At 37.5% G+C, this 14,891-nt stretch overlaps 1 protein-coding gene across 1 annotated transcript in view; it reads left to right on the forward strand.

Moving 5' to 3' along the window:
* The window catches only part of Stat4 (signal transducer and activator of transcription 4), a 100,313-nt gene extending 89,677 nt beyond the window's left edge, over positions 1-10,636 (forward strand). Inside the window, exons 17-24 of the mRNA XM_048345068.1 lie at positions 2,251-2,386; positions 4,081-4,130; positions 4,939-5,033; positions 5,315-5,451; positions 5,725-5,916; positions 8,221-8,287; positions 8,676-8,784; positions 10,547-10,636. Coding sequence (XP_048201025.1) covers positions 2,251-2,386; positions 4,081-4,130; positions 4,939-5,033; positions 5,315-5,451; positions 5,725-5,916; positions 8,221-8,287; positions 8,676-8,784; positions 10,547-10,573 — 813 coding nt within the window. The 3' untranslated portion in view covers positions 10,574-10,636. The remainder of the gene's footprint in view (positions 1-2,250; positions 2,387-4,080; positions 4,131-4,938; positions 5,034-5,314; positions 5,452-5,724; positions 5,917-8,220; positions 8,288-8,675; positions 8,785-10,546) is intronic.
* The last annotated feature ends 4,255 nt before the right edge of the window (positions 10,637-14,891 follow it).

Here is a 14,891-nt window from a genome sequence, read left to right on the forward strand (position 1 = left end):
TGCATGCGCACGCATGCACATGACACATGTGTTTTTGGGTGGTTTTGTTTCTAGCTATATGGTTCCTCTCAGGCTATATTTAAAGTAACATAACCTGACATACTTAGATCCTTAGAGATTTCTGCTTAGCAAAAGTGAGAGACAAGAATTGGTTATTTCTTTAGGTCTTGTCAGCCCCCAACTACGTGTCTCACAAGGAGTTCTAAGGCCATTCTATGGCCCTGTTAACTAGCCAGCAGGGAAATTCCTCATCCCAGAATTTTATATCTAATTGCTGTCAGAATTTGATATCTGACCTCCTTAATTTACTCTGGACCTATCTTTTTCCCTAGCTCTTCTCCAATGGTAGAAAATTAGTTCCAAATAAGTAACCAGAGTATCCATCAATCTTGCCCTAACTACACTCTGACAGCACATTTTTTAAGTCGATTGCCTATAGATTTTATCCTTTCTAGGCTAAATCTAGGTTTTATTGCCATCTAGTGGTTACTTGATATACTGACCAAAAATTGGCTTCAAAGTGATCATATTCATAAATGTCAATAATTAATAGATGCTCTTGTTACCAGAAAACCAGGGAGGAAAATAGGGGTGGCGGGGTAGACAAGTCAGCACTTCCCTTGCTTTTCTCTTGCAAAATCTCAGTGTGTTGTCTTGGAAACCACTAAGGTCTAGAGAAAATAGGTCAAATGTAAATGACTACATTGCTTCTTAATTCAAAGCAAATGTCCCCCCTACCCCCCCAAAAAAAACTCTTTCGATTAGGCCAGGTACCATCAATAGAGGTATTACAATAATAAGTCAGTTCTAAGTGTCTTTGCTCTTTATCCCAATGTCCCTAGCAGAGAAAGCATATGTAAAATGGCTCCTTCCTTGGCCTCCGGTAAGGCTGCCTGAGTGCTCTGTGCCCTGCTTTCTCCTAGCCCAAAGAGAAAGGAGTAGAACTCATTAGAGGCTTCAAGGCCAAGAACGGCCCCTAAGATTAATTACCAGATCCCCTTAGGAGTTATATGCACAGATAGCAGTTGAGGGAAAATTGCTAATGCTCAGGATGCAGAGTCTGATATGGCAAACTCCATAGTCACTACCGCTGATGCTCGATTCTTGTTTTTCCCTAATGCCACCAAACTTCTGATAAAGACAAATATAATGCCTTTCAACAATACCCAAATGTCTATTTTATCACTTAAATTAACCATATTGATTTTTACCTGGATTTAGGGCTCCATTTGCTTCTGGGGGGGGGGAGGCATATTTTCATAAAATTAGGGACAGGAAAATGCTCCACAGATCATACAATGATTTTTAACATAATAGTGGAGACTTGGCTGAGACCTCCACAACAACTGAGTTGTAGAAAGCATATAAAGAATTTAAAATTTTTGTTTTTGAATTGGTTTAGCCACTCATCAATGAGTTCATGTATTTGACTGTACTTGGTCAAAAGCACAGGTGGGCTTACTATATTCAGTTTTTCTTCCAACACCAGGGCATAGGTGGGAAGACACACACTCCTGTGTCCTTCATAGTGTAACCCTGCACTTGGCTTTCTTCAGTAATATTCTGCTAGAAAGCCACCAAAATCATCATACCAACCACCACAGCCTTATTGAGTTCCAACATGAGTATCTGGAGGGCAAGATCATATTCACTTCCTCAAACGTAGAGTTACAGGGGCATTACAGGGGCACGTTGAACAACAACTAAATCTGGTTAATCAATTCTATCCTGCTTCAAAATTTAAGCTCCTACACATGGATAACATATTGTATTCCTAGCCACTTTTCCAGATACAATTCTCAGATACAAGGAAAACTGTCTTCCTAGAAATTCTTCTCTTCCTATTTTTTATTCATGGAAGGATGGCAGTATCCTTCACACATATAATGAGTCGATTAAGCAATGTTTCTTTTAGCATTGATACTACAAAAAAAGAGTATCTCTCTGATTATATATTGGGCAGTATTAATTACATGTATAATGGACATAGTTAATATTCCAGGGAAAGTTAGAAGATACTAAATGCTTCTACTAGAAAAGATGGGGGCTTGACTTGTATTACACTCAAAGAATGAAAAATCCTTCTAAGAAAAAAGAGTCAGTCTTAAAAACAAACAAAAACCAGAATGAGTTTGCATTCTGTATTGTTAACTTAGGTTACCCTAGAGCTTAAATTGAGAATCTAAATATTGACTCACAGGACTTTCTATGTAATTAACAAATATAATTATCATCCTAACTTTGTTTCAGAACTTGGTTTTCTTTAATAACCCTCCATCTACCACTTTGAGTCAACTTCTGGAAGTGATGAGCTGGCAGTTTTCATCATATGTTGGTCGTGGACTTAATTCAGATCAACTCAATATGCTTGCAGAAAAGCTTACAGGTAAGAGCAAGAAGACAGGGAGAATTCATCTCTGTATGAGAGTACAAATGTTTCAAAGATCCAGAATGATATTGCTACTATTAGCAATAAAAAGATTATCAAATGTCTGTGTTGCCTGGAACAGAATTAAGTGTTATATTCCAAAAGTTCTTTACAAATTACATTATTTTATCAATTTTATAGATGAAGGCCAGAGGTTATGCGACTGCCATATTAATTGGCTGGAACATATCAGACTGATCGTGGGCCAGGCTAGCCCAGTTCTAAAGCCCTACATTTCTATTCTGCATTTGTTTCCAGGGAACTCAACCTACTCTCACTAAATATGCTGTGAAACTTATAGTGCCTTGATCTTTGCTATTAATGTCTCAGTTGGCATTAACCAATGGGAAAATGGACTTATTTCTTGACCAAACACAAGAAATTTAATAGAAATTAAAGACAGTGGGGCTAGGAATATGACCTATGGTAAAGTGCTCACCTCATAAACATGAAGCCCTGGATTTGATTCCTCAGCACACATATATAGAAAAAGCCGGAAGTGGCACTGTGGCTCAAGTGGCAGAGTGCCAGCCTTGAGCAAAAAGAAGCCAGGGACAGTGCTCAGGCCCTGAGTTCAAGCTCCAGGACTGGCAACAAAAACAAAACCAAACAAATTAAAGACAGTGGTAATTTAATTCTGCATATCAGCTTGAGATTTCTGGAGTCGTGAAATAGTCATTGGGGGTGATATGACTGACCAAATAGTCCAAGAGTTCCTTTAAAAAATATCTATATTTTGACAAGTCTGGAGTGAACACATTTAGCCTCACAAAGATTCATATTGGATCTGCATGCAAAACAAAACTAGGGCAAAAGATGCATTTGCACAGCAGAAGCAGAATCATGTGGACTGAAGGGAAATTTATGTGATGAGGGGGGAGGACTGGCACTTATCTAATCAATGAGTACCTACATAAATGAGGACTTTACTTCATGTGCTCATCTTTCTTGATCCTTATTTAATTCCCAAACCACAATAGTGGATATAAGTACTTGCTGATGAGTGAATAAGGCTTTTAAAAACAGTAACTGATATATTTATGTCAATGAAAATAGTATAGATAGCAGCCATATCCTTGCAGATCTTGATTAAGTTTTTCCATATAAGTATAATTTTCTTAAAAATTTAGATAGAAAATTTTATATCCTTTCCCTGTTCTGTATAGAAAAAGCTGGTGGATATTTATCGGCTAATGAATTTTCAGTCCATTCCTTTCATCTCAATAGGAAAGACTCCTGGCAATACAGCTATACCTAACTTACAAAATCTGTTTGATAGCATTTATTTACAACCACAAGCCTGATCTTACTGTGTCTGATAAGAGACATGTTCGTGTCACCTTACCTAGGCCTATATTATTCTTGATTCCTAGAATGGCTTCCTTTCTCCCTTCTGATGGTTTATAACTTGCCTATTCATGGAATTTCCTAAAGCTATTATTAACCCCTCCCTCAAAAAGCTTTGTTCCTAGATAATAAATTTCGTAGTAGCAAGGATGACATACTTGTACCATACACAGCCCGTTCACCATAAACTCATAGCAGTTGCTAAAGAAACTCTTGGAAAGCAGGAGGAAAAGAATGAATTGGGTTCACTATTGAAGACTCTCCTTGTTGAATTTTTTCAAATTGTATCTTTTCTTTCATTTTAGTTCAATCTAGCTACAGTGATGGTCATCTCACCTGGGCCAAATTTTGCAAGGTACAAAGAGGGGAAGGATTAGCATAAATTAATTGTATCAAGAGGTTTTGTTATATTTATGACATGCATGACATATACTTTAGTTTCACCCCATCTATATTATTCTTTCTTAACCATCCTCACACCTCCCCCTCCTTTTTAAAGTTTTTTTTGGTGGATTTCATTGTACTATTTTTATATAATATTTACTTCCTATCACCATCTATAATCTGTAATATTTACTTCTTATCACTATCTCCTTTCCTTCTCCTTCTACCAACCAGTTCCCCTCACAAATAGTCCCCCTTTCACAATCATGTCATATTATTATTTTAGGTCAAGATGCCTCACACAAGTAAAATCACGTGACCTTTGCCTTTCCAAGTTTGTCTTGTCTCCTTTAACATGATGATCTCAAGTTCCATACATTTTCCTACAGAAGATTGTTCATTCTTCTTCAATGGTTGAATAACTCTATTATTGTTGTTATTATTATTATCTTTAAGTAGTTGTACAAAAATAATTCTTTGTTGTATGTAGAGACCACATTTACTTTATTCAATCATCTATTGCTGAGCAACCAGGCTGGTTCTAATTCTTGGCTATTATAAATAGTGCTAATATTAACATGAGTGGGAAACATGATTGTGTATTTTTACATAATGATTTTTCTCTAAACTGGGGTTTTGAACTTGAATAAGGGTTTTTTTAAGTTGTCAGGGGTTGTCCACTTTAGACCAACTATTTTATTGACAAATAGAATTTGATCTATTATATCAATGTTACTACTTAACTAATCATTACCTCATGTACTTACTGATTCCAATAGGAACACTTACCTGGAAAACCATTTACCTTTTGGACATGGCTTGAAGCAATACTGGACCTAATTAAGAAACATATTCTTCCCCTTTGGATTGATGGGTAAGTTATGGGGCTATGTTTTCCATATGGATTAAGTGCCTTCCTTCTGTTGTTATTAGATCTTTTTCTTTTAAATTATGTTTAATGGCATGGTTGAAAAAAAAAACAGCATAATTTCTCATATTCTTGAAAGGGTATTGGTGTATGTCTCTATATATGAGTGTTCCACTTAAGATTGACTTTGGGTATATGAAAAACAAAATTTATTTCTGTTCTTTGTAAATGAAGTAAATGCAAAGGGAATATTGATCAGATGAAACTATGCATTGCTCTAATTCTAGGTATGTCATGGGCTTTGTTAGCAAAGAAAAGGAACGGCTCCTGCTAAAGGATAAAATGCCTGGGACATTTTTGTTAAGATTCAGTGAAAGCCATCTTGGTGGGATAACCTTCACCTGGGTGGACCATTCTGAAAATGGTATGTGCTCCCTGCTATTTCTTCATCTGAAAAGAATGTTCCTGAGTTTGGTTATTGGGATTTCATTTTCCAGATGTGTGTAGTATGCTGACCTGTTTATCATTGTTAATTGGGTTGTTCCAGAACATGGTACAGAGGGGACTCTGAAAAGCCTGTTATAAAATCCAGATTGCAAGAAGTCATGTGTTGTAGCTATGAAAATATTGTGGTTAGGAAGAATGACACAAACAATGTCTTCTGGAACCTGAATAGTCCTCCACTCTCTGTTTCCAGGGGAAGTAAGATTCCACTCAGTAGAACCCTACAACAAAGGCCGGCTATCTGCGCTGCCATTCGCTGACATCCTTCGTGACTACAAGGTTATTATGGCTGAAAACATTCCTGAAAATCCTCTAAAGTACCTATATCCTGACATTCCCAAAGACAAGGCCTTTGGTAAACACTACAGCTCCCAGCCTTGTGAAGGTGAAGTTCTTTCTGTTTACCTTTTTCTTAAGAGTTTGGAAAACAACATATGAGAGCAAAGTAGATGACATTCCTTTTTGTCTACCTTTGTAAGATCTAAGCAGTGTAAGGAGGGTAAAGCCTAGAAATGATATGATCTATCAGCAGCTCCTGAAGAGGGACTGCTAGAGCTGTCTGTCTGATAAGCAAACAGCTACAAAAGTAACAAAAACTGACTGGATCACTGGAGTTTCTCCTTTCTAAAACTGGAGTGGTGCTGACTTCACATTTATGAAGAGTATGAATCATTTAAAAGCCTGACAAATGTGAATTTTGCAAAGGAACCCAAAGGTTTGTAAATTTTCTGGGTTTCACCTCTCTGTGATTTTAACAGCTCAGAGAATGTTTGTTATTTGCCAAGGATGGGACATGGGAATGTGGGCTTCATTCCCTTCTTTAGCATGTCTTTCCTGCTGCATGTACCCTCAGAGCCCAGAACAACATCTAAGCCAAACAGGTATTTGGTAAATATTTATTAAGTACATTAAGGAAAATTCATTAAATTAAGTATTTATGAATAAGGCACGTCTAATATTCTGTCACTTAAATGAAAGCCCAATTGGCCCTTTGTATTTACATTTTTCACAATCTTCTATGTCCACCAAGGATCAGAAACATTTTGTAAAAAAAAAATGCATCTGTATCAAACATGTATACACTTTTTTCTTGGCATAATTCTCTCAACAATACAGTGTGACATCTATTTTAAAGCATTCGCACAGCATTAAGAATTATAAGAAAAGATGAGTTAAAGTATATAATAGAACAGTATACAGTAGAATTTGTGTTATAAGCAAATAACACAACATTTTGTATCAAGGATTTGAGCACTGTAGATTTTACTGTCCTCTGGGGATCCTGAAACCAGTGCCCCGCAGATACCCAGGGATGATTGAGCATATTATCTATAAAAATCTTAATCTATAGCGACTAATCCCATCTTGTAGAATATCTGACAATTGTCATTCACAAATGGTGACTTGCTGCCTCTCAGTTTCAGCCCTCTAAGACAAAAATACAAACAAACCTTGAAATGAAAATTTCAACATAAAAAATTACAGTGGGATAATTACTCTTTCAACTTGGTACACTTGAGAAGTTTAGGAATTGTTTCCAAGCACAGTATTATGGTAGTACTACTAGTACATACAATGTTATTTTAAGAAATGCTGATGTCGTGCTTGAAATTTTTATGTAATAATAATGTTATGGTAAATTGTAACCACTCCGTACATCAACTTCACAATAAAATTAAATTAAAACATAATAATGGTATGGTAAATGTTAATACATGCCTGTAACCCCAGCTTGGGGAGGCAGAGGCAGGAAGATTACTAGTTCTAGGCCAGCCTGGGATATGTAGTGAGAAGTTGTCCCCAAAGCCCCAATAATAATTATTAATAATAATAACAGTTATGTTGGTTTCAACTTTAAGGAAAAGAATTTGCCTTGTATATATGCTTAGTCAGCTTTCTTTTACTGTAATAATATTGGAGATAACCAGCTTAATAAAAAAGAAACATTTACTCTGAATTACAGTTTGGGCACTTTCAGTCTATTGTAGGTTGGTACTGGCCATATAGGGGACAGTGGCCAGAAATACATGATGATGGGAGTATAAGGCAGTTCTCCTGATGATGTCCTAGAAGCAAAGAGAAGCAAACTTGAAGCTTTACATTCCTTTCCGTGACATGTCTGCTGTGGCATAACTTTCTTCCAATGGATTCCACCTCTTAAAGTTTCATCATTTCCCAATGGTACCACAGGATGGCAGCCTAAACTTTAACCATTAGCTTTGGGGAGTACCTAACCAAACCATACCAGTATAAATCCTCCAGTGTGGTAATGCGTCAAATCTTCTATATATAGATATATAGATGAATATAGATATATGTATAGGCATATTTATTTGTGTGTATATATAAATATACATGTATCTTTGTATATCACATTTTCTTGATCCATTTATCCATCTGGACTCTCAAATGCATCACAGGAAACAGATAATAAGTAGGTTATTTATTTTTAATTACGTATTTTAGAGATACCAATATGGTCAAGTTGGGCCCACTAAGAAATTCATTTTCTTGCAAACAATTTATTTACATGTCAGTGTCTTTCACTCAACAAAAAAGTTTGTGGGTCAATAACAACTGCAGTATCTCCATTCCTCTTAGCATTACTGATATTTTCCTTCATTTATTTTTCTAATTTTGTCAATAATGTTGAGAATTTTTCCCCCAATACTGTACCTTTCTTTTCCAGTTTCAAGACCAACTGAAAGGGGAGACAAAGGTTATGTTCCTTCAGTTTTTATCCCCATTTCAACAATGTGAGTAATTTTGGTCACATGTAAAATATTTATTACTGAATTATTTTAAGTCCTTTCCTGAAAGAGATTTAAGGGTAGAACAGAGTTCATATAACCAAGAATAAAACATTTTAATGCCCAATAAAACATTTTATGTCTCATTTCTTTGAACACATAAAGCTAGTCTTGAGGGCATATCTACTGTAGTCTATTATGACTGGAATTATAAAGTTGCTTTTTTACATGCCATTATATCACATAGCAGATTGAATGCTCTTGAGGTAAAATGATGAATTTGGAAGCTCAGTACCATGAATGGATGAAGCACTAGAAAAGAGCTCCAGACACAGTAGGCACTATGATCTATAATCTTCTAATCTTTGCAACCTTTTCCTGTTATCTCTTTAAGTCGGAGTGATTCAACAGAGCCACAATCTCCATCAGACCTTCTTCCCATGTCTCCAAGCGTATATGCAGTGCTGAGAGAAAATCTGAGTCCCACAACGATTGAAACCGCAGTATGTTGCCTCACTTCCAAAGCTGGTCTAGGGCATTTCCGGTGGGGAGAGGTGGTGTGTGAATGAAAGGAGCTGAAGTACTCCTTAGGCGTTTTACTAGAACAAATTAATGAATATAACACAGGATTCTGTACAGTTTGAGTGTTTCTGATTTTATAGGCATTGAATGTAGACTGCTTTAAGATATTTCCATCAAAAACCACCAGAGAGTAAAATGTCCTTAAGATTTCACTTCACAACACTGTCCTTGCTGCTGTCCGAAGAGACGCCAATGCTCAACTTTAACAAACACTTATTAGTCAATATTTGTAAGTGTGGTTTAGTATCTCTTTTCAAAGTTCCATCCACACATTCGAGTCTTATTTGCTTTACCAGTCCCTGGATCCTTTCCATGAAGTATGTAAACAATAGTAGCAGCATAATAATGCTCTGCGTTTTGGGGAGTTGGGTGATCACCTCAAATCATGTCACTGAATGCATCCATTCTACTTACTCTTATCCTCCAAGAAGTTTGTTAAATGATTAAAACTTTCAGGGGCTGGGGATATGGCCTAGTGGCTAGAGTGCTTGCCTCGTATACATGAGGCCCTAGGTTCGATTCACCTGCACCACATATACAGAAAATGGCCTGAAGTGGCGCTGTGGCTCAAGTGGCAGAGTGCTAGCCTTGAGCAAGAAGAAGCCAGGGACAGTGCTCAGGCCCTGAGTCCAAGCCCCAGGACTGGCCAAAAAAAAACAAAAACAAAAACAAAAAAAACTTTCAATTTATATGAAAATGAGCATAAATCTGAAGAGAATCTTTGGTGGAACCCTGAGCCCCAAGAGGTTTGTGCGTAACCATAAATCAAGTTGTCCTTAGTTCTTAGATATTTCCATGAATGAAAATCCACTGCCATCAGGCACTGGTGGCTCATGCCTATCTGTAATCCTAACTACTGAGGAAGCTGAGATCTGAGGACGATGTTTCAAAGCTATAGGAGCAAGAAAGACTTATCTCCAATGAATCATCAAAAAGCTTGAAGTGGAGGGCTGGGAATATGGCCTAGTGGCAAGAGTGCTTGCCTCCTACACATGAAGCTCTCCATTCGATTCCCCAGCACCACATATATGGAAAACGGCCAGAAGGGGCGCTGTGGCTCAGGTGGCAGAGTGCTAGCCTTGAGCAGGAAGAAGCCAGGGACAGTGCTCAGGCCCTGAGTCCAAGGCCCAGGACTGGCAAAAAAAAAAAAAAAAAAAAAGCTTGAAGTGGAGCTGTGGGGTCAAGTGGCAGAGTGCCAGCCTCAAGCAAAAAAACTAAGGGACAGCATCGGTCCCTGAGTTTAAGCCCCAATACTGGCACACAACAAATAGAAAATAAATAAATAAATAGAAAAAAGAGAACCCAACTGTCCTGTGATGGCTTAGTCCAATGCTGGCTGACCTTCACTCATTAAGTTATTTATATCTAACAAGTTCAGTTACATTTTTGTACCCACTTCTTTATTACAGTTTTGTTGGGATTGACACATTCTTAACTCAGTTTTCAGTTCACTTGAGAGAAGCCTTATATTTCAGACTGTTTAACCCCCAAATACTCTCCTAGATACTTTGTAAGTTAATTGGAATGAAGAATTATGGATTGATTAGGAAAGAAAGAAAGAGGAACGAAAAGGAAGGGAGGGAGGGAGGGAAGGAGGAAGGGATATAGTTGTCTAGCTCTTCGATAGTAGTATCTTTGCAAAACAGTATTTCTTTCAGTAACCATTTTCATTTTCTATTGTAGATGAAGTCTCCATATTCTGCTGAATGACAGGATAAACTGAGTCTCAAAGAAGGAAGCAAACGAAAAAGTTTAAAGACTGCTCTCTGTCAAAGAACACATCTTATTTCTTCAGCTTTGAAAATGCCGGTTTCCAGAAAAGGGTAGAAGTCTGAAGATCTCCTCTCACTGGAGTGACACCCCAGATGGGAGTGCTATGACTTGCAAAAAAACAACAGCTTCAGATAAACTTGCAAAATAAGACAACTTTAAGAAACCAGTGTTAGTAATATAACAGAAATCTCATTTGCGTGTGCTCCCTTCTGATTTTTGTTTCTTGGGGGATTATTTATGATTTGGGCTGCAGAGGTAGAAGGGTTAACATCTCAGGGCAAGTCAGGAATATTAGATTGTACTACTGCAGGTTCCAACCAGCAGATTCCAGGGCAACAGATGAAGAGACACCCATGCGGTGATTAACCCTTTCTTTCACCATAGCCCAAGGAATGAGTCTAACTATAGAGATAGTTAAATCAAGATACTTTCTCTAACCTCTACTTTCATATAGAGATAATTAAAGCCAAGATATATTCTCTGACCTCTACATTTATAAGCTCAGATTGGCTTGGGGTTTTCTTTTCTTTTTAAAGAAATTTTATTGTTAATATAAAGGTGATGTACAAAGGGTTATAGTTACATAAGTCAGGTAAAGGGTACACTTCTTTTTGGACAATGTCACTCATTACTTCACTCTCTCCCAGTTCTCTCTCCCATCCCTACCCACAAGTTGTACAGCTCATTTTCAACATAGTGTCTAGTGAGTTCTATTGCTGCACTTATTTACCCTTTGTCCCTCCATTTCTGAAGTGCCTCCTCTACCACTTCCAAAGGACATATAAACAAACAGAACTAAAAGAAAGGAAAACAAAAACAGCAACGAAAGTAAAAGACTCTTGTTTCCTTTCCTGGAGTTCATTTTGATAAATCTTATTTTGTACGACCAGATGTACATAGGCATTGTGCTTTTGTCCTCTCCTAGGAGTATCCTCCTTTGGTCTCACTGTGTGTGAATGCTTAGAAACCTGAATAATTTATTACATCCTGGTATATTTTAGATCTAGCTCCCACATATGAGAGAAAGCATGCACTGTTTATCTCTCTGAGTTGGCTTACCTCACTTAATATGATTTATTCTAGGTCTATTTGTTTCCTGGCAAATGACATAATGCTATTCTTCCTAAGGGCTGTGCAAAATTCCATTGTGCATGTGTACCATATTTTTTGGATCCATTCATCTATTGTAGGGCATCTGGGTTATTTCCACAACTTAACTATTGTGAATAGTGCAGCAATGAACATGGTTATACAAGTGTCTTTATGAAGGTCCAACACTCACACATCCCAAGCAAACACACAATCAGGCTAGCATCATTCAAACTCCAAGCACACTGGTCAAATCTCCTGCAGCCAGTCACAGTACCACAGAGCTCTAGGGTTCCCACATTGTACTACTCAAAACCAACAAGAATGACTGTCCTCACAGTAGATCCAAGATGGGAGAAATAATGAGCTATTCACAGAAGCCCAGAGGGCCCTGTCAACAGCCATGCCAACAGCTGCTTTCCACCACTGCCAGGACACCTCTCATATGAACGGGAGGGAATCCAGAGACTTTCCTGGTAGCAATCTTGGGCAAATTGCACTGATAACAATAAGCATTCAAAACACATACATGCTTAAAGAACATCTCATGAAATGAGGATGGGAGACAACTCTGGCCTTGGGTGATTTCATCTGTGGGTTGTACACACCTCTTCATCTCTGGGATAAGTAGAACTAGATGCGTTCAGTGGTCTTTTCAGTAATAGTCAATGGTTCCATGCATTTAACCTGAGAATGTGAGAAAAGGGTAAGAATATCCAACACTATGCTATCTCTGGTAAAGAGAAAAGGAGTAAAATCTAACGTATCACAGTAATTTTGTCCTCTATCAGACAAGCAGTTTTGCCCTGAGTACTGTCAGGAGGCTCTAAAGGAGTAAGGGAACCAGCCTTGGGTAGGAGGAGGTTTATCCCAGAGGAAAAACCTAGGATACATGTGGGTGTGTAGTAAAGCATAAGACTGATTAGATGGTTTCAGGGAGGTTATAGTACAGACTTTCTTTCTCTTGAACCCTTTTCTACAGGAGCCTTTGCAAACTGTCTTCTGAAGTTGCCTGAGACATACAGACCATGTAACAGCAGAGTTGGAGAAAACAATATACATCTGGGCATTATCATAGTTTTATGTCTAAAGGGGCCATTTCCTACCAACAAGTGTTCTAACAATGAGGCTTAGATGTTAAAAGGGCTGCCGATGCTTCTCATTTTCTGGAATTCATCCAAATTATCACTGATGCTTTCTAATCACCAAAAGTTTAAGAAGTTTGCCAGTAGAGCCTTTCACTGTGGCAGTTTATGAATTTTCACAAGCCCATAGTCATATAACCACCACTGTAGGACAGTATAATTCCACTAGCATCCTCACAAAGGGCATGCTACAAAATATGAAGGGCTACTTAGGTAGACCAGGGACTCCTTGTTTAAAATATTTGAATCACTATAGCACACTACATTAGCAATTCTTATGGAGAGGTATGGATAGAATTCAATGATTGGTAAACAAATGGAAATGTTTTTATTTGTTAATTTCTAACTAAAGTTTAGAATTTCCATCAATTTTGAATTAACAGCAGTAACTAGACCACTTTATTATCAAACCATAATCAGAACATTTCCATAACATCACAATTATGAGAACAAAATATTGTTTATGCTAGCAAAATTTGGAAATTACATTAGTCAGACCCACTGCTAGATCATGTTATTTTACTATCGAAGAAGCACTTACTCTATGTTATGAAGGTAGTTTCAATATGGTTTTGGAATTGATTTGATATCTTTTTAAATATAATTTGTTTCCTTTAATCTTACATATTTTATTTTTGCTAAAAACATTTTTCTTTGAAGCAGTTCATTGGTTTTGTTAGACTGCCAAAGGAAAGACACCAAAAGAAAGTTTAAAGAATAATAATAAAAGAAAAGGAAAAATAGTAATTACACCTAAGGAATAAGACCATACAACTATAGTTCTAGACAGATCTTTTCAGAGTTATACACTGGCCATGCACTGTTTTGTCTCTTCTAAGTTTTTTAATTTCATTGCTTCTTTCTCAAAGCTTTTCATTCTCCAAAACATACAATATCACAAGACCAACTGAAATACTTGCAGTTTCTTTGGTTGCTCAAGTTTCTCTCTCTCTCTCTCTCTCTCTCTCTCTCTCTCTCTCTCTCTCTCTCTCTCTCTCTCTCCTCTCTCTCTCTCTCTCTCTCTCACACACACACACACACACACACACACACACATTTCTACTCCATCCTCTAAATTTCCAGTCCTATCCTGTCCACTTTTTATCCATTAAACCTTCTTCCCTCATTCTTGAGGCTCAGGGTAGACTTCTTTCCAAATGCACACATACCTGCACAAGTATACGTGAGAGAGGCTCTCAAGTCATACTAGGCCTCCTCTATAGCATTCCTTCTGCTCCCTAGTGCATTGGTTGGGGCTTTGTTGCACACTCTGCATATACAATTATATCCTAGATATATCTAGCACAATGTGGTCTCAATAAACAGGTAATAATTCAGTCTTTGAACTAACAGAGGGCAATGGTTCCTTTCTTTTGCTCCTTGGCCTGTCTGCAAGTCTAGGCTAGAATTCTCTTTATAATGTCTTCAAATTCTAAACACATGGGACAATTCATCATGTTATATTTCCTGCAAACCACAACATGCTGTTGACACAACATAGGGGTTCCTCTCTATTCCACCTCACCCTTAACTTACAAGATCTGTAATGGCCTATAATCCACTGGACATTAGCTCACTCTAACTTCCATTTGGTATAAATATCATGTGCTTTTAACATCCCTGACACCTACCAACACTCAGATGAGCTAAATGTTTCCCCTGAAGATTCCTCTTAAGTCTACCTCACAATTCACCACCATTATCACTCCTGCAACTAGCAAAAGTACTGTATTATACTCTCTTACATCAGGCTTGTGAGTCATTTCCTTAGACATCTTAAATTGTTCCAGATTAAAAAATCTAGAGACCACTCAGCGAAAAGTGGGGGCAAGTCTCATGAAAATCCTTTAGGAAACTTTTCTAAAACATATATCCTATTACTTCCCTCACCCTCAATAAGAAATTAGTAGGTCTCTTAGAGCCTGTTCTGGGACCTTACTGATCGAATTATCCAGCAGTTTGTGTTCCCAGTGTTAACGATATTTACTTATTTATTTAAAAACTACTTTTGAGAACCCTGT

The sequence above is a fragment of the Perognathus longimembris genome, chromosome 4 (genome assembly GCF_023159225.1).
Source record: "Perognathus longimembris pacificus isolate PPM17 chromosome 4, ASM2315922v1, whole genome shotgun sequence".
NCBI classification, from domain to species: domain Eukaryota; kingdom Metazoa; phylum Chordata; class Mammalia; order Rodentia; family Heteromyidae; genus Perognathus; species Perognathus longimembris.